Source organism: Bos mutus, unplaced genomic scaffold, assembly GCF_027580195.1.
Source record: "Bos mutus isolate GX-2022 unplaced genomic scaffold, NWIPB_WYAK_1.1 CTG233, whole genome shotgun sequence".
In the NCBI taxonomy this organism is placed as follows: domain Eukaryota; kingdom Metazoa; phylum Chordata; class Mammalia; order Artiodactyla; family Bovidae; genus Bos; species Bos mutus.
Genome location: NW_027219742.1, coordinates 39,483 through 57,819, shown reverse-complemented (window position 1 = coordinate 57,819; position 18,337 = coordinate 39,483). Strand labels below are relative to the sequence as shown.

Here is an 18,337-nt window from a genome sequence, read left to right as displayed (position 1 = left end):
ACACTGTTTTAAACGTGTTAATAAATCCCATCTTTACCCTCATTTCCAATGCATTGTTTTGTTTTATTTTATAAAAGATTTTTTTTGGTGCATACTATTTTTAAAGTCTTTATTGAATTTATTATACTATTACTTCTGTTTTGTTTTGATTTTTGCCACAAGGCATATGGGATCCCAGCACCTCAACCAGGGACTGAACCTTCACCCCCTGAGTTAGAAGGCAAAGTCTTAACCACTGAACTGCCAAGAAAGTCCCCCACTGCATGTTTTAAAATGACTAAATTAATCATGTCATTTGTGAATCTTCCATTTGATCTGTGAGATCTTTCTGTTTAAAATCCTTTGGCATAGTTTACCTGGCAGTGTTTGGATGCTACCAATGCATCAACAAATATACTCACAAAACAGTTATGAATGACCTAAAAATACTACATAGGCTTTTTGAATTAAACTAAATTCAACCCTATTCAATCTTCTCTTCATACAACAGAATTTACCTTCCTCTGCCTCTAAATTCTTTCTTCAACTATGGAATGAAACTGAGTTAACTTTACTGCTTGACTTTCTACACATACTCTCTTTTTTCAGGTTTCACCATCATGTCTATGCTCAACAGCACCCATCATCAAACACCCTTCTTCCTTCTGTCAGGAATCCCAGGGCTGGAGGCATCTTATTACTAGATCTCCACCCCATTGAGCATCATGTATGTGACTGCCATCTTGGGGAACAGCATCATCATTCACATAGTACACAAGACTCCCAGCCTTCTTGAGCCTCAATATTATTCTTGTCCTTGTTATCCACCACTGACATAGACATGTCTACACTGCCCACTGTTTTTAAAGTCTTTTTTTCAACCATCAAGAGATTGAGTTCCATGGTTGCCTGGCTCAGATGTTCTTCATCCACACCTTCTCTTTCATGGAGTTAGCCATGTTGCTGACTGTTCTTTGACCATTTTGTAGCCATACGCAACCCACTATGCTACATCATAGTCCTGACTCCCTCCCGAATTACTCAGATGGGCCTGGCTGTTGTGGCTCGAGGGGTAGCACTGATGATCCCCTTGCCCATTCTGCTCCAACAGCTTCCCTTCTGTAGGAATATTGTTCTATGCTACTCATTCTGCTTCTACCCTGATGTGATGAAGCTGGCATGTGGGTCTATTTATGTGAACATTATCTATGGGCTGGCCTTGATACTCTGCTCCTTTGGGGTTGATTCTGTCTTTATTGTTCTGTCTTATGCTCTAATCTTGAAGACAGTTCCGGGAATAGCTTCCAGGGAAGAATACCTTAAGGTGCTCAACACTTGTGTCTCCCACTTTCTCACTGTCTTGATTTTCTATGTCCCACTTATTGCCTTAGCCTTGATCCACAGAATAGGCAGGTACCACTCCATCATCATGTCCAATATTTTCCTTTTTCTCACCCTGCCGGGGTCCAGCCCCTGCTGATCCAGGGTATTCGAAGGAGAGATGGCGTCGGCGAGGATCAGGAAACAACTGCTTAATTAAACGTTAATTAAGGATATAAAGAGTAATAGCATGAGGATAGCTCAGTGAGGAAATTCAGTGGAGAAAAGCGGCTGAAATAAGGATAGCTCAGTAGGAAAATTCAGTGAAGAAAAGAGGCTGAATAAAATTCCAAAGCAGGGAATTAACATCACCTACGAAGGCTGCAGGCGTCCTCCCGTTCTCCCAAAGGAGAGGAGACACTAAGGCCTCCCCAGTCAGATCTTAGAAGCCCAGGCAAAATTAGTAGGCTTGACGAGCTTCCCCGCCTCAGAGGAAAAATTCAGCCAGAAGGAGAAAGAAAGAAAGACATGGGGAGACCAAATTTCGGTGAACAAGGCCCGCACTTTATTTTCCAAAGTAGTTTTTATATCTTAAGTTGTGCATAGAGGATAATGGGGGAAGGGGTGGAGTCCTGCAAGGACAGCAGTTCCTGGTCCTAATCGAAGCCAGGCTTTCAAACTTATCATATGCAAAAGTTCAGGTGATTTACATCATCTTCTGGCCAGGAGGCCTGTTAACATTTTAAGGAACTTATTTTTCTCTAAAGGTGATTATTCCAAAGTCAGGCACCAGCCTCCAAAAAAGCATTGGACAAAGCTGCATTTCTATAGGGCAAAGGTGAAGTGGGCTCAATCAAGAAAAGAATTAACTCAAGGGTCCAAGGTTACAAACATTGAGGCTACTACTTACATTTCTATACATCCATTATATCAATCAATACACTGCCAAGGACACAGTAGGTAAGGGGTATGGAGACTTAGAAGCAAACATTGGCCCAATAAGTGAAAATCCCTTCACCAATACAATTTCTAATCAATCTTTTAACTACTCAAAAGAATCTGTGTTTAGACAGTTTAGAACATCTCCTGCCTCTCACAGTTGGGAGGCTCTGAACAATCACATGTGGCCGGAAAAACCTATTCAGGCAGGCTAGAGGACTTCCAAAGGAGTTTGTAGGTTGAAACACTGTCACACCCAGGAATTATTAACTGGAGCTGTAAGCTAACTCTTTCTTCAGAGAGACGTAGTGGGGGACAGCCCCCCGTAAAGTCAGAGGTGTAGGTGAAAGCACAAGGCAGAAAGTAGGCAGACTCTGGTTTTGGGGGCAGATGCTCGAGAATTTCGAGGGGGACTCCTGAGGCTCGATCTCGCCTTTGCGTATGCCGATCCTCCTTCCTCATGACCTTTGCCACGGGCGGAGCTCGCTCCCAGCATCACACCTGTCCTTAACCCATTGGTTTATAGTGTGAAAACAAAACAGATTAGAACTGCACTAGGTAGACTGTTCAAATTTAAGACAAGACAGAACAGAGTAGAAGTATTTTGAGTAAATGATCAAAAGGTCAGGGATATTGTAAAAAGAAACAGGAATAGACATTTATTTCTTGTGTGTTGAAGTCCGCCCTTTGGTATGTTTCTGTGTGATTTTGCTTCCTAGGTGACTCAAAATAGTAAAGAATCTGCTGCAAAGCAGGAGATCCAGGTTCAATCTTTGGGTCAGGAAAATCCCTTGGAGAAGGGCATGGCAACCAACTCCAGTATCCTTTCCTGGAGAATTCCATGGACAGAGGAGCCTGGAAGGCTCCAGTCCATGGGGTCGCACACAGTCAGACACAACTGAAGGACTATCACTTTCACTTTCTATAATTTTACTACAATCTTTTTGGAAGTAGGAGATTCTCTTTTAGTTTTAAATATTAGATCAACGAATATATTTCTAAAGGTTCCTTCACCTTCACCTTATGTTTCTCTAAAGTTTATGTATCCCTAATTTCATACCACTTATCCAGGAGCCCCATTTCAATCCAAACAGTATGAGAAATATTTTATATATGAGAATCCCTCATATATAGTTATATGGCTCAAATTTGGTTAAAAGTAAGATATTTATATTATTATACAGAGAGTTATTATTTTTGGTGGGTTTGAGATATTATAAAGGGAAATAGTACAAATGGGAGACAAGAGGTTTTATTTTTATATTTTTTATTGAAATCTATTTTATGATTTTTCCTGAAACCACATTAATCTAAACTTCATCTGATACAAAAATACAATAAGAGATTAAAGCAAAAATATAACAAAGCTTCTGTACCTAAAATTTGCCATCTATGTAATCATACTTAATTTTCTCAGGTTGTATTAAATTGGATTTCACATTAATTTGAGGATAAGTATGTATCAATTACAGAGAAGGCAATGGCACCCCACTCCTGTACTCTTGCCTGGAAAATCCCATGGACAGAGGAGCCTGCTAGGCTGCAGTCCGTGGGGTTGCTAAGAGTCGGGCACGACTGAGTGAATTCACTTTCACTTTTCACTTTCCACTTTTATGCATTGGAGAGGGAAATGGCAACCCACTCCAGTATTCTTGCCTGGAGAATTCCAGGGACAGTGGAGCCTAGTGGGCTGCTGTCTATGGGGTTGCACAGAGTCGGACACGACTGAAACGACTTAGCAGCAGCAGCAGCAGTATGTATCAATTAAAATAAAATCAGGACTCTATAATTTATCTTCTATGTATCCAGGGAACATGGTGAATGACCATTAATGTGCCTCAATGGAAAAGGAGTTGATACTGGTATCTATTTTCTAAGAACATTGCAAGAAGAAATATGCTATGCTACACATAACTTACTGAGTATGCTTACCACAATGTCTGGTATATAATAAATGTTCAATAAATATTAACCAGTATATTACAAGCTAAAAATATGATAAGGACAAGGGTCAAGCAAGGATTTAAAGATAAATATAAAAGAATAAAGTCTTTATTGCTCAGATGGTGATATTAAAGATGACCAGCAAATAATACAGTTGCTCTGAAGTTCAAAGACATATTTAGAGATTCATTTTAATATATGTTTCATATGTTCAAATATAAAATGTATGTATTTGTAAATGTTAAAAGAATTCAGACTAGATTGCCTGTTTTATAACTGTGTATATCATATATTTATCTGCTCAGTATCATCACCTCAAATCAAAGACAGGCATTAAGTTATTTATTTATGCAAATGATGCCTGAAAATTAACTATCACAGAGTAGAGCCAGCTATTATTATTCCATTCACTTTTAATTAATTATGTGGACATTAATTCATGAATCTATGAATTCAATAGTCATGTATAATTGTTTTTACTTATCACCTTCTGTCCCTTTGTTTCTTACACTTTCTCTTGTTCCCCTTTATTTTGTATCTTTACATAGCTATTCTTGGCCTCCACTATCTGCCACACATTAGGGGACAAACGAATCAGACAAAATGCTCTCATTTAGATTATTGGCACATAGTGAGTGAGACAACACAGGAATAAAATTTTCATACTTTAAGGCAACAACATGCCATTAAGACAGAACATACCATTAATTGCTTGATTATTTAACTTATACATAAAGCAATTTATAAGTAAACTGAAATGCCAGAATGGGGCACAGATTAAATTAAAGGATCTTAGGGACCAAGCTTTAGCACTCAATGTCATCATGTCCCTTTTTCTTTCTGAAGCAATCCCTCATATCTGCTTCTATCTTGTTTTACACTCATTTTTTTTTTTTTTTCCTAATGTAGATAACTGGGGAAGATGTTCTGTAAATGGTTTTGTGTCCCTTCACTGTCCAGTAGAAACAGTGATCTTAAACTCTTTATAGCATACTATGTAAAGGGGGAGAATTTTTTTCTTCAGTTTTTAATCTCTGCAGTTGAAAAGTCAGGAGAGGAATTTATTAAAATACTGTTATTATTGGTCTCACTCAAGCTGTACAATGAGCTAAGGAGTTCCTCAAAGGAAATTTATCTGCAGTCTTCAAAAAAATGGAACAATGCAGAGAAATGATCCTTATTTCCCTATCATAATACTTAAGGCTGTCAGAGTTAAAACGCTTTTGAGTGGAAAGACTCAATAAAGAAAAATGTTAAATCAGATTTTAAAACTTGTAGAAACATACTAAGAATCAGAATTTCATTTTATGTTTTGAGGGTACTCATGATATTTCTCAAATGACCTCTCAGTAAGATCAAAGATTATACATTTATATATATTTTACTCCCTCTATTCTGTTAATATATAACAGATTTCAGGTAGATGAATGCTTTTGAAATTGAGATAGATATTAAGTTTCCATGGTCTTTGTTTTCATGATCTTTTCAGTCTTGCAGGCAGAAGTTTCTAATAAACCCAGTCTTCACTAGTTTACTTTACACCTAATTTACATAATTTAAACTGAGTCTCCAATTCATTAATTATATTTAGGTGCATGGTCTGCTGTTGTTCCATGATTTTCATTAATAGAATGGAAGCTATATGAATATTATAGTTTTGCCTTCTGTATGTCTCTGATGTCTTACTAAACATGCTAGGCAAATATGAAAAATATTTTGATTACTTTAGAGATCATTTTGAAATTTACTTAGAACTTCTGTAAATTAGTTTGAAATTCTTGCTAAAGCTATTGTATGTTTATTCATTCCGATTGACAAGTAAGTCTTTTATTTGTTTCCTAAGCTAATTCAGCAAGACAAGTCTTCATTTATTTATGACTAACCTCAAGAGTTGACCCCAAGAGAATAATTCATTTTTCCTCTTGGAAAATTAGAGAAAGGAGTTGAATCCTTGTTTCAGAAGATGAAATGTAGCCCTATATATTCTCAGTACGGAGTGGGAAACCAAACAAAATCCAAAAAAAGTATGAATTCTGAATGAAGTAGGACGATGAGTAAGAATAACCATTTCTCACATTCTTATATATTATTTATTTTCATACAGCTCCTTTATTTTTGGTTAAAAACCATCAGATTGAGATATCAACTAGTACTCCAACCCTAAGAAATGGCCAAAACTATTAAGCATATAGTCATAAATTTATCACCAATTTAAAATTTTATAATGCTTCAACTTAAACAATATGGGCAATTAAGAATCAGGTGAAATATTGTTTTCTCAGTAAAATCAGCCCCTCTTTGATCTTTTAAAATCCAGCATCATACACTTCAATTTAGCAGTTGTGAATACATGATTTCATGCAACTCATACACCAAAAACACTGAACTTGAGTTTCTGTTGCCATTTCTCCTTACCACTACCAAACAGTCATCACTCATGATCAGTTATGATCATTTATTTAAGCCCTCTGCTTCTCTTTCCCTGCATAGTTAAATTAGCTTGAGGGAAAGGCCTGAGTCTTTTTATTTTTGAATTCATGGTGCCTAACATACTATTCGGCACATAGCAGATCCTGAACAGCACTTTTTAAATCGGTTCTCTCTTCTGATATAGAGAAAAACGTCATTCTCCAGCAATAATACGTTGAACCCAAAATCGCTTGCACAGAGCAGCCTGGATCTGCCTGGATTTGAGACTGTAGACAAGAGGGTTGAGCAGTGGTGTCATGAGGAGGTAGGCATTACTCATGCTGGTGAATAGAATTAGGGAAGTGTTCTGGGTGTAGTGATGCAGCACTGCCAAGCTGATGAGGGGCAGGTAAAACACAAATACTGTGCATAGGTGACAAGCACAGGTATGCAGTGATTTCCAGTTTCTGTCTTGATTCCCCAGCTTTATAACAGTGGCCAAGATCTTCATGTATGAAACTAAGATGAAGACAACATCTACTGCAAATGTGAAGAGTACAAACACCAATCCATAGACACCGCTAAAAGTGATGTCCCCACAGGCCAAGTTCAGCATATCAGGGTAGTAGCAATAAGAGTGTGAGAGGATATTGGCCCCATAAAAAGGAAAGGTCCTGAGGAGGAAAGGCAGAGGGGCCACCAGGGTGGCACCGCGTATGACAGCAGCTCCACTAAGGCAGGCGACAGTAGAGTGCGTCAGGATCCTGGTGTAGTTCAGTGGAGCACAGATAGCTACCAAGCGGTCAAAAGCCATGGCTACCAGGACACCCGATTCTACTGAGGAGAGGGTGTGGATGAAGAACATCTGGGTTAAGCAGGCATCCAGGCCGATGGAGTGGACATTGAACCAGAAGATAGCCAAGACACTAGGCATTGTAGACAATGAAAGGCCTAGGTCAGTAAGGGCCAGCACAGCCAAAAAATAGAACTGAGGTTCATGAAGATTATGTTCTGCTTTAACCAGGATAAGCAGAAGAGCATTTCCCATAAGGGCTAGGAGATACAGGAGACAGAAGGGAATGGAAATCCATATTTGGGCAGCCTCCAGACCAGGTATACCAATGAAGGAGAAGGTGGGCCAATTAGAAACAGTGTGATTAAAAGACCACATGGAAAGGTGTAGGTCAGACTGAAGTCCAAGATGCTTCTCACCCTATAAAAGAGAGATTGTGTGTCAGGAAATCTGATTAAAAGCAAACTGATTGCCTATACATAGAGTTACAAAATTAAGACATGAAAAACTCAAAATTTGGTTTATAACTTCATAATTATTCCTCTTGATATTATGAATGGCAACTAAGCACATGAAAAAATGTTCAACATCTTTATTTATTTAGAAAATGTAAATGAGAAGTACAATAAGATACCATTAGAATAGCTAGAATTAAAAATACCTGAAAATACTGTTGGTGAGCATATGGAACAACTGAAATTCTGATGGGATACAAATGGTACAGAGCCTCTTTGGATATTAGCTTGGCAGTTTCACATAAAGTCACACGCACTCTTATCAAACATTTAACAGTACCCAGCAATTTCACTTCTAAGAATTTGCCCAAGAGAAACAAAAACACATACCCATAGAAAGACTTGTACATAATCAAATAAGCTTTATTCATGATAGCAAAAAAAGAAAAAGGAAAGAAACCAAACATACACCCAGTGTTGAATCGATGCACATATTGCAAAGATCCATAAGCTTTAATTTGAAAAGGAAATAATTCCTGATAGAGGCAATAGCTTGAATGGGTCATTTGTGCTCTGTGAAAGAAGGCAAATACAAAACCCCACATACTGTATGATCTCATTTGTATGAAATTTTAGAAAAGCCAAAATCAGTGATAGTTGATCAGAGATTTTAGAGATGAAAAGGGAGTATAAAGAGACTGAGTACAAATAGGCAGGAAACAACTTTTTGGAAGATCAAAATGTTCCATATCATGGCTGATGTACTAATCACATGATTTTACATGTTATTGAAAACTCATCGAATTGTAGTTCATTAAAATGTATCTCTTTAGGGATATCTTCCGTAATTATTTCCTTTCAGTCAATTCAAAAAGGAAATGTCACTGTAGTTTGTGAAATAATTTGATCTCCATTACTAGAAATTGATTAATATCTGGAATGGGTATCAGGCTATTTTGTTTTATACATTCACCTATTTGATTCCCTCTGGTAATGGACAGGGAGGCCTGACGTGCTGCGATTCATGGGGTTGCGAAGAGTCAGACAGGACTGAGCGACTGAACTGAACTGAAGTGGTCCATATACTACATAGAAAAACAAATTAATTCTAACCATTTTTGTGAGCAGTGACTTTCGTTTTTCCTCTATTTCAAAGGGCTCTAAATCTCTATATTTATTTTCTTCCTTAGAAACTTAGAGTATTTCTATGTTACTCTTCAGCTTACATTTATGCTTTTTCTCTTATGTTATGGTTCATATAAAATTTCTGAGCAATTTGAATATTCTAAAGTCTCCAATTAACTTTCAAATTTTCATACTCAATCCAGATACCTTTTCTGAACATGTGTTCAACCGATACAAAGACATATCTAGCCAGTTGCTTCACAGGAAATTCAAATATATGTCCTAAGCATAAGAGTTAATTTAACCCTTTCCAACCCATACAACTTTTTCATGTATTTTATTCAAAAATACTATTGATGGACTATGCGCTCAGTCATGTCTGACATTTTTGTGACCTCATGGACTGTAGCCTGTCAGGATCTTCTATCCATGGAATTTTCCAGGCAAGAACACTGGAGTGAGTTGCCATTTCCTTCTCCAGGGGATCTTCTTAACGGAGGGACAAACCCGCCTCTCTTGTGACTCCTGTATTAAAGGTGGATTCTTTACCACTGTGCCACCTGGGAAGCCCTAGTATTGATGAGACTATCGTAAATGTAATGCCAGTTTATTTTACTGTTGGTAATGTAGCTGTGAAAAGCAAAGTCAGGAGCCAGACTGTCGAGTTCAATAGATGGCTCCATTCTAATCAGTCATTTGTCTTTGGCTGTTATCTTTCTGTGCTTCCTTCCCTCTTTGTATAATGAGGATATCAGTATCTACTGTCCATAAGGTTCTAATGGGAAATGACTAAAAAAAAAAAAAGCCTCACTATATAAAAGAAGCCACTTGCAATGTAGGACACCCAAGTTCCATCCCTGGGTCAGGAAGATCCCCTGGAAAGGGAAACGGCAACCTACTTCAGTATTCTTGCCTGGAAAATTCCACAATGAGAGGAGCCTGGTAAGATCCAGTCCATGGGGTCACAAAGAGTTGGACATGACTGAGCGAGTAACACTTTCAGTTTTTTCACTTCATATATGTAGATCTACATACATATATATGTATACATATAGATATATCTATACATAGGCTTCCCAGGTGGCACAAATGGTAAAGAACCTGCTTAAAAATGCAGGAGACTCAAGAGAGCTGGTTCAATCCCTGGGTCGGGAAGATCCCCTGGATAAGGGCTGGGTAACCTACTCCAGTATTCTTGCCTGAAGAATCTGCTGGACAAGGGAGCCTGGTGGGCTACAATCCATGAGGTCACAGAGAGTCAGACATGACTGAACACGCACAAGACAGATATAAATGCTGTTTAAAAAGTGAAAGTGAAGTCGCTTAGTCATGTCTGACTTTTTGTGACCCCACGGACTGTAGCCTGCCAGGCTCCTCCATCCATGGGATTTTCTAGGCAAGAGTATTGCAGTGGGTTGCCATTTCCTTCTCCAGAGGATCTTCCCAACCCAGGGATAGAACCCAGGTCTCAACTCAAGGCTACTGTTATTAACTCTTAACATTGCTCTTTACCTTAAACAAACTAGTCATTTCTTATCTGAAAGCTCTACCCCTAGTATTTCTCCTTTAATACATTGTTCCTACAGTTTTCATAGTAAGTTTCTAAAATGTCAACAAGACTACATTGTACCCTTTTAAATATTTTCTCATAAGCAACAAAATAAACTTAATTTCCTTTGCTTCTTTATTATGAGGCACAATACGTTTACAAAACAGATGTGCAAGGTTCTCTAAGTTCATCACTAATATAAATGATATCCCTATGCTCTGTATTTTGTTGCAATAATTCTGAAGGTGCTGGGAGCCCTAGCCTTATGCATTATCATTCTGTGTCTTTATACCTTTGCTCAAGACAAGCCCTCTGGCTGGATCACTTGCTCCTCCCTCTCTCTTACATACCCAGTGAATTTCTATTTAGTCCTGAAAAATTAATCTCAGATACTGTGTCTTCTAGAAAGTATTTCTTATATTTCTGCCCTATCAACTAATCTGCAAGTATTTGAGATCACAGGCCTCTTTCTCTAGTGAGATTTTTTTCTGAAAATATTTTATGTATTATGATAAATTTTTTTATAAATAAGTGACTTAGCAAAATGACTGACACAACTTGTTTGATTTCAATAATTCCAAGCTTTCTTTTTAATAAATTTATAATAAAGATGCTATATTAAATGTTGCTATGAGGATTAATTATATAAGACAGAGCAAAAGCACACCGCATATTGCCTAAAAGTTAGTCAAAGCATTTGTTTTTGAGCTTTTATAGTATTCAGTTCAAAACAAATACATGTGTAAGTAAATTGTAGATATTATAAAATAAAATCCCATGCTGATTTGACAAGAAAATACTAATTGGTAAGAAATTGTAGTTTATCAAGCCAATGTTCCAGCTCAATATATAGCAGCTTAAACATGTGTTGGATAAAGTAAAAAAGCAGCAGGAGCAGCAAGAATGGCAGAATAAGACAGTGATACAGGTGGAAAGCAAAACGGAAGAAAAGAATGGAGAGAGAGTGAGAGGAAGGAAGGGAGGTGGTAGGAAGAAAGGTGGGAAACTTTTAGAAAAAATAATTAAGGAACATCTGATGCTCACTGCAGTGCTGAAACCAGAACACATTTACTAGATCCTAGTACTTGAATTTCCATAAGCAAACAAAGTACTTAATATATATAAAAAAGTGTACATCAAAATACTATATGAATGTTGAGTGTTTTATGTGCCGTGTGTTCATTTTTCTCTTCAAAGCCCAACTAGAAGCCAAGTTCTTACACAAAGTTTTAAAAAGTGCCACTTTGATTTTAAACATTCTACCTTATGCAAGTAAAAATGACTAATGCCCAGGTAGAAGCAGGTTAAAATCACGTAATGCATCTTGTTATAAAAATATCCTACATTTACACATAAACATATATATAAACATACTCATTCACATACATATGTCATGCATATATCTTTGTTATTAGCATAAAATCTTCTTGCTTTATCATAACCTGAGCTTCAAACAGCTAATAGAATATAATCCTTTTGATTTCAGCTTTTAGTCATGTGTTGTCTATTTTTTTTTTTTTTTGGTTTCTTTACTTATTTTGGTCAAAGAAAAAACTTGGTTCTAAACCCATCTTTATTACAGCTTCTGAAAGGGAAATTCTATTTTGCCTGCTTTCCCATTTATATCTTGTTCTGTCATGTTGTTATGTTATGTTTTACCTCCTTGTACCAATCATGCAGTTTTTAATGAGAAGCCCTGCTTGTGTCAGGTACTGTTCTAAACATTAGAGAGTCAAACATTTGTGAGAAATAAAGCAGTATTATGGAAGAAACTTAACTATTATGATTTAAAAATTAGCTTTATCATTTTTTTTTCTCATAAGATCCTGAGGGAAATTCAATCTTTCTGAGAACTAATATTACTTGTCCAAATATGTGCAATTATACCTATTTTAATGGGTACTTAGAAAGATTAAACATAAAACAGAAAAGAGCTTATAATAACACCAACACAATTGGAAAACAAAGTTTACATAAAAGTTATTACAATATGTCAAGGTCTGATTTAGAGTTACACACCAAGTTTACATCTATATCTAGATCACTGTATATATTTTAACTTGGGAATCTAGAGGAAGGCTTTTCTGATAAGTTGGCATATAGGAAGTCTGAAGAAGCATTAGTTGGGATAAGACCAGATATACTGTTTGTGTAAGAATGACACCATTAAAATTACAGAGATTTTAAAGAGAACTTGGATAAAAAATATTGTGGCTGTCAAATTTTATTACTGTTTCAAAATACTAGCAGAACAGTTCTTCACCTATGTCAATTCTTTATTTTTTTAATCTGGAAAATTAAGTTTGATTTTGAATGACTATTTTTCTAAAGCACAAATTCTCATTCAAATATCTTAGAACTTGTAAAAAAAAAAAAGATGACAAATACTTCTAGTGAGCACAAGCTCAATTTAGAGTGGAAAAAAAAAATAACAAAACTGTTTTGTTTAATGAGGTCAGGTGGAGAGGACAAAGAAAAACCTGCAAAATTTGCAAAAGCATTTATGTTCTTCATGGTTCACAACCTAAAAACAAAACATGCTGATTTAGTTAAATCTAATGCATGTCTGCAAATTATATTTATGAGACTCTGGTCTCAGGACTCAGGGAAAGCTATCAAAACAAGAAAAACAGTTCTTAAAACTTGGAAATCTAAAACTGTAGCTTATGTAAACACATATGCACACGTAGCACTAACAAATATTCTTTAAATTGGTCATGACTATAGTAATTATTAATTAGGAGAAAACAAAAATAAAATTAAACCAATTATTTAACTTTAAAATTTACTGATTATCAAATGAAGGATTCTCCAAACAATTTAATCCCACACATCCTAACTCATCAACACTAGCCATTCCTGTTGGTCCCTTTATCCTGGAAAGCTGGTTGTTACTGTACTACTTTACTTGAATGGGCATCCTCAAGTTTGTAATTGTAGCTGAAATTATTTATGTCTGAAGTACTTTACTTACTGTGCAATGAATGACTTTTTCACTCTTGGATGTACTTGGTGGCAAGACTCCCTGTAAGGCACAGAACCCCAGAGGATGTTCTGTATGAAGAAGGAGAGCCTTACATCTAGTACTGGGTTGTTGAACGGCACTTTACAAACCAAGAGAGGGTCTCCTAGGTGCCTAAACCTGTGCTAAAATTTAAAAAGCCCTGGGAATTCCCAACTTTCTGAGCCAGGGGCTTAAATTTATTTTCACCCCAAGGGATCTTTGAGAAACAAGAGACCATGTCTTAAATATTATACATCATAGAGCACCTTCTGTACTGGAGAAACACAAAGCTCTCATTTTATTGGAACCCACTAGGTCTGAGCCATTTCTTTCTATATTGTATAAAAAACAAATTGGAATGACAGCATACAAATAGAACTATATGATATTGACTGTTTCTGAAACAGTAAGCTCTTTAGTAAATAAAATAATAAATGCCTAAAGAATATGCAATGAGAAAATGGCAGTCTCTTCAGCAAGTGGTGTTGGGGAAGTTGCACAGCTGCATACAAAGCAATGAAATTAGAACACATTGCCGTATCATACACAAAAATAAATTCAAAATGGATTAGAGACTTAAATATAAGACATGACACCATAAAGCTCCTAGAAAAGAACATAGGCAAAGCATTCTGTGCTGTAAATTGTCCCAATGTTCTCTTAGATCAGTTTCCCATGGCAATAGATATACAAGTAAAAATAAACAAATAAAACCCAATCAAACTTACAAGCTTTTGCACAGCAGGGAAACCATAGGCAAAGTGAAAAGACAACCTATGGACGGGGAGAAAATACTTGTGAATGATGTGACAAACAAGGGCTTAAATCCCAAAATATAGAAATGGCTCATACAATTGAATAACAAAAAAACAAACAACCCAATCAAAAAATGAGCATAAAACCTAAATAGACATCTCTCCAAAGAAGACATAGAGGTGGTCAGTAGGTGCATGAAAATATACTCATCAACATAATTTGTTAAAGTGCAAATCAAAACTAAAATGAAGCACCACCACACCCCAGTCAGAATGGCCAACATTAAAAAGTCTACAAATAATAAATGCAGGAGAGTATAAAGGGAACCCTCTTACACTGTGGATGAGAATGTAAATTGGTGCAGTCATTATGGAAAACAATATGGAGGTTCCTCAAAAAACTGAAAATAGAGTTGCCATAACATCTAGCAATTCTACTCTTGAGTATATACCCAGACAAAACTATAATTTGAAAAGAAACATGTACCCCTATGTTTATAGCATCACTATTTAACTAAATGTACATTGATTGATGAATGGATAAAGATATGATACCCACCCACACACAGAATATTACTCAACCTTAAGAATAAAATAATGCCATTTGCAGCAACATGGATAGACCTAAAGCTTATCATTCTAAGCAAAGTAAGTCCAAAAGAGAAATACAAACACCACATGATATCACTTATATATGGAATCTAAAACATGACACAAATAAATATATCTAAGAAACAGAAATAGACTCACAGACACGGAGAACAGACCTGTGGTTGCCAGTGGGGTGGGGTGGAGGAGGAAAGGATGAGGAGTTTGGGATTCACAGATGCAAATTATTATATATAGGATGGATAAACAATAAAATCCTACTGTAAAGCACAAGGAGCTATAATCAATATCATGTGGTAAATCATAATGGAAACAATATTAGTATATATATATATATATGTGTGTGTGTGTGCATATATGTATACATATATATATAAATATTTAACTAAATCATTTGGCTGTTCAGCAGAAACTAACACAACATTGTAAATCAACTATAGTTCAGTAATATAAAAAATAATAATTGTCTAAAAGTATTCTGTACAAATATGCACTTGCACATTGTCAAAATTTAAAATATGCAGAGTTGATTCATGTAAGTTTGGGGCAAAAACACCAATTATTTTCCCCAGAAGTAACAAAACAAAACTCTCTAAATTTATTTTCCTGAGTAGATAATAAAATATATTAAAGTAATTTAGTACAGGACATCAGTTTGTATTCTACTAAATCTTGTTTTTTTCTTCTCTCAAGAACTTATTATAGATGTATTTCCTGACTATAAAAAGTCCCTGTGAGTTTTAAAAAGATACTAAATATTAAATAACAAGAAAGTAATATAATCCATTAACTATTTTCCTGAATTTTAAATTGTTTCTAGTTCACCAATATGAATAATTATGTCATCTTGGTACATATGATTTGTGTGCACTTTTTGTATGTTTCTATGGGATAAAATGCTCAAATTAAATTGCTGGGCCAAAGTATACCTATTTTATAAATTCAATTCTTGTCAAATTGCCTTTCAAAAATGTTAGCTAATTTGAAAAATGTTAAAATATAGTATGTACACAAGTATAAATATTTGTCTACTTTCTTTCATATTTGTCAAACCTTTAAATTCTCTATCATGAAAAAACTACAGTGTTATTCCCTTAATTTATATTGTTATACTGATTATTAGTGAAGGTAGGGATGTTTTGTATATATTGTATTGTGCATTGTGTGTGTGTATTGTGTGTGTATTGTGTATGTTGTACTTGTGCATTTTCTTTTGTAAATTGTCTGAACAGGCATTTCAAAAGATTAAAATGGATGCTTCACCTTAGCTCAGGTATACTTTTTAAAATAATTAATTAATTAATTTTTGGCTGTGCTGGGCCTTCGTGGCTGCTTGCAGATTTTCTCTAGTTGCAGCGAGCAGTGGTTACCCTCTTCGTTGTGGTGCATGAGCGTCTCATTGAGATGCCTTCTCTTGTTGCAGAGCATGGGCTCCAAGCACACGGCCTTCAGTAGTCGCAGTATGCGTGCTTCAGTAGTTGCAGATCACGGGCTCTCTAGATGGTGGTGGTATACTGGCTTAGATGCTCTGAGGCATACGGAGTCTTCCCAGAACAGGGATTGAACCCGTGTCCCTGCATTGGCAGAGATTCCTCTCCACTGTACCACCAGGGAAGTCTAGGTCTTCTTTTATATTACAAAATAGGGGCATGTCAATTATTTTGCAAAAAATGAGTCCATGTACTTATTTGATTAGGGAGCATGCTTAAATCCAGACTTTAAAACCAGGACCCCCTTCATAATATCCCTCACAATCATTTTATATCTTCGTATCCTTGTCTTGATTCTGCCTCAATGGTAACAAAATATTTACATTTAAGACTATCTGGGGAACACTGTATGATAAAACTCATAGTTATTATCTCTTTTAAGAACAGTTTATTGACATATAAATGTAGTAAATCTCAGTATTTGTAGGTGCACAATTCTGACTCTTAACAAATATGTACACTTTCACATAAACATCATTAAGTTCAAATATATATTTTAATCACACCAAAAATGCCCCATGTGCTGCTTTGAGGAACCCATTCCCCCACAGACTCTTGGCTTTGGAAACTACTTCTTTCATTTCTGTCTCTACAGCTTTAGTGTTTTCAGAATATTATACAATGGAATTCTACAGTATATAGCTATTCTATTTTTATTTCTTCACTTAGCATTATGCTCTTAAAATTCATCCATGTTGTTGCATGTTTAAGAAATTCACTGATTTTTTTTTCCTACCCAATAACATTACAATATTAGCTACAAAATGATTTGTTTATTCATTTACCACTTGATAGATATTTGTGTTGTTTTGAGTTGGGGCAATTATGAATATTTGAGTAATAGGTGTTTCAATGAATATGATTTGATTTGCTTTGGTTAAATACCAGTGAGTAAGGATACTATTTCTGACATACCATTTTGCATTCTTATTATAGATATGTAAGTGTGAGAGGTGCTCCAAGTTCTTTTGAGATTTTACTTATAAAGTAAATCTGAGCACTGCAAAGAGGTAGTAGTTTTAATTTGTATCTCCTTAATGACTAACAATATTGAGTATCTTTTCATATTTTATTTTCTCTTGGTAACTTTGCTACTGAGCAAAGGGCTAATAGAAGTCAATACTACAGTACCATCTGTTGAGGAAAGAAAATAATTTATTGAGTGGTCAACCCCAAAGGAGACATGAGACAAGACTCATCAGAAGTCAAACTTTCATGATTTAGGGGAGGACGATTGGTATGCAGAAGTATTGGCTGAGCAAGTTCTGATTAAGGGCTCTGGGACCTTGCATTTATGGTAAGGGATGGTAAAGGGGCTCTGGCCCAGAATCTTCCTGGACAATGGGCCCTTTGCTGCTGGAAGGGTTTCAGTGTTTATATTCAGGCCATGTCGCAGTTCTTTGACTCCTTGCAGAAGAAACTATAGTTCCAGGTGTTTGAGGTCAAAATTTTCTCCTTTTGCTCATCCTATGGCTGCATGACTTAAGGTTTTACTCTGTTGAGTCAGAAAAACAAGTCATCATCTTGTTAGAAACAGGATACGGCCAGCTTAGGGCTTGTTCTGCAGTTACACCTTTTCTTTGGTAAAGTTTTGTTTTGTTGTTTGTTTGTTTTTCCCATTTTATGGTATTTATTTTCTATTTATTGATTTGTGACATTTTATTACATTGGATTGATCAAAAAGTGCCTTCAGATTTTAAGCAAAAAGACACATTTTTCATTTTCACCAAGAACTTTATTGAACAACATATTTACTATTTTGTTCTACTATCTTCTGCCATTTTTCAGGCAACTTGATAATTCTATGTTCCCAAAACGTTTTATCTTTTTGAGTAGAGATCTGTTCCAGGTGCCTTTTCTAGTTTCCTGGGATTTGAAATTACTATTATTTTTTTTCACAATGAGAATTTTGTAAAGACCAAAATAAATGGAAATCCAAAGTTGCAATATCTGGTGAATATGAATG

The 18,337-nt window shown here is 35.9% G+C and overlaps 1 protein-coding gene and 1 pseudogene across 1 annotated transcript; one reads left to right on the top strand and one right to left on the bottom strand.

The window, feature by feature from the left end:
* The first annotated feature begins 599 nt into the window (after positions 1 to 599).
* On the top strand, positions 600 to 2,846 carry LOC102278644 (olfactory receptor 51I2-like; annotated as a pseudogene).
* A 3,959-nt stretch (positions 2,847 to 6,805) lies between these two features.
* Positions 6,806 to 7,762, bottom strand: LOC102277518 (olfactory receptor 51H1). The gene has a single exon (XM_005904554.2). The coding sequence runs from the start codon at positions 7,760 to 7,762 to the stop codon at positions 6,806 to 6,808; it is 957 nt and encodes a 318-aa protein (XP_005904616.2).
* Between the last annotated feature and the right edge of the window lie 10,575 nt (positions 7,763 to 18,337).

Excerpts from the sequence above, each read along its gene's own strand:
- LOC102277518 (XM_005904554.2), bottom strand. The coding sequence starts at position 7,762 with ATGTGGTCTTTTAATCACACTGTTTCTAATTGGCCCACCTTCTCCTTC.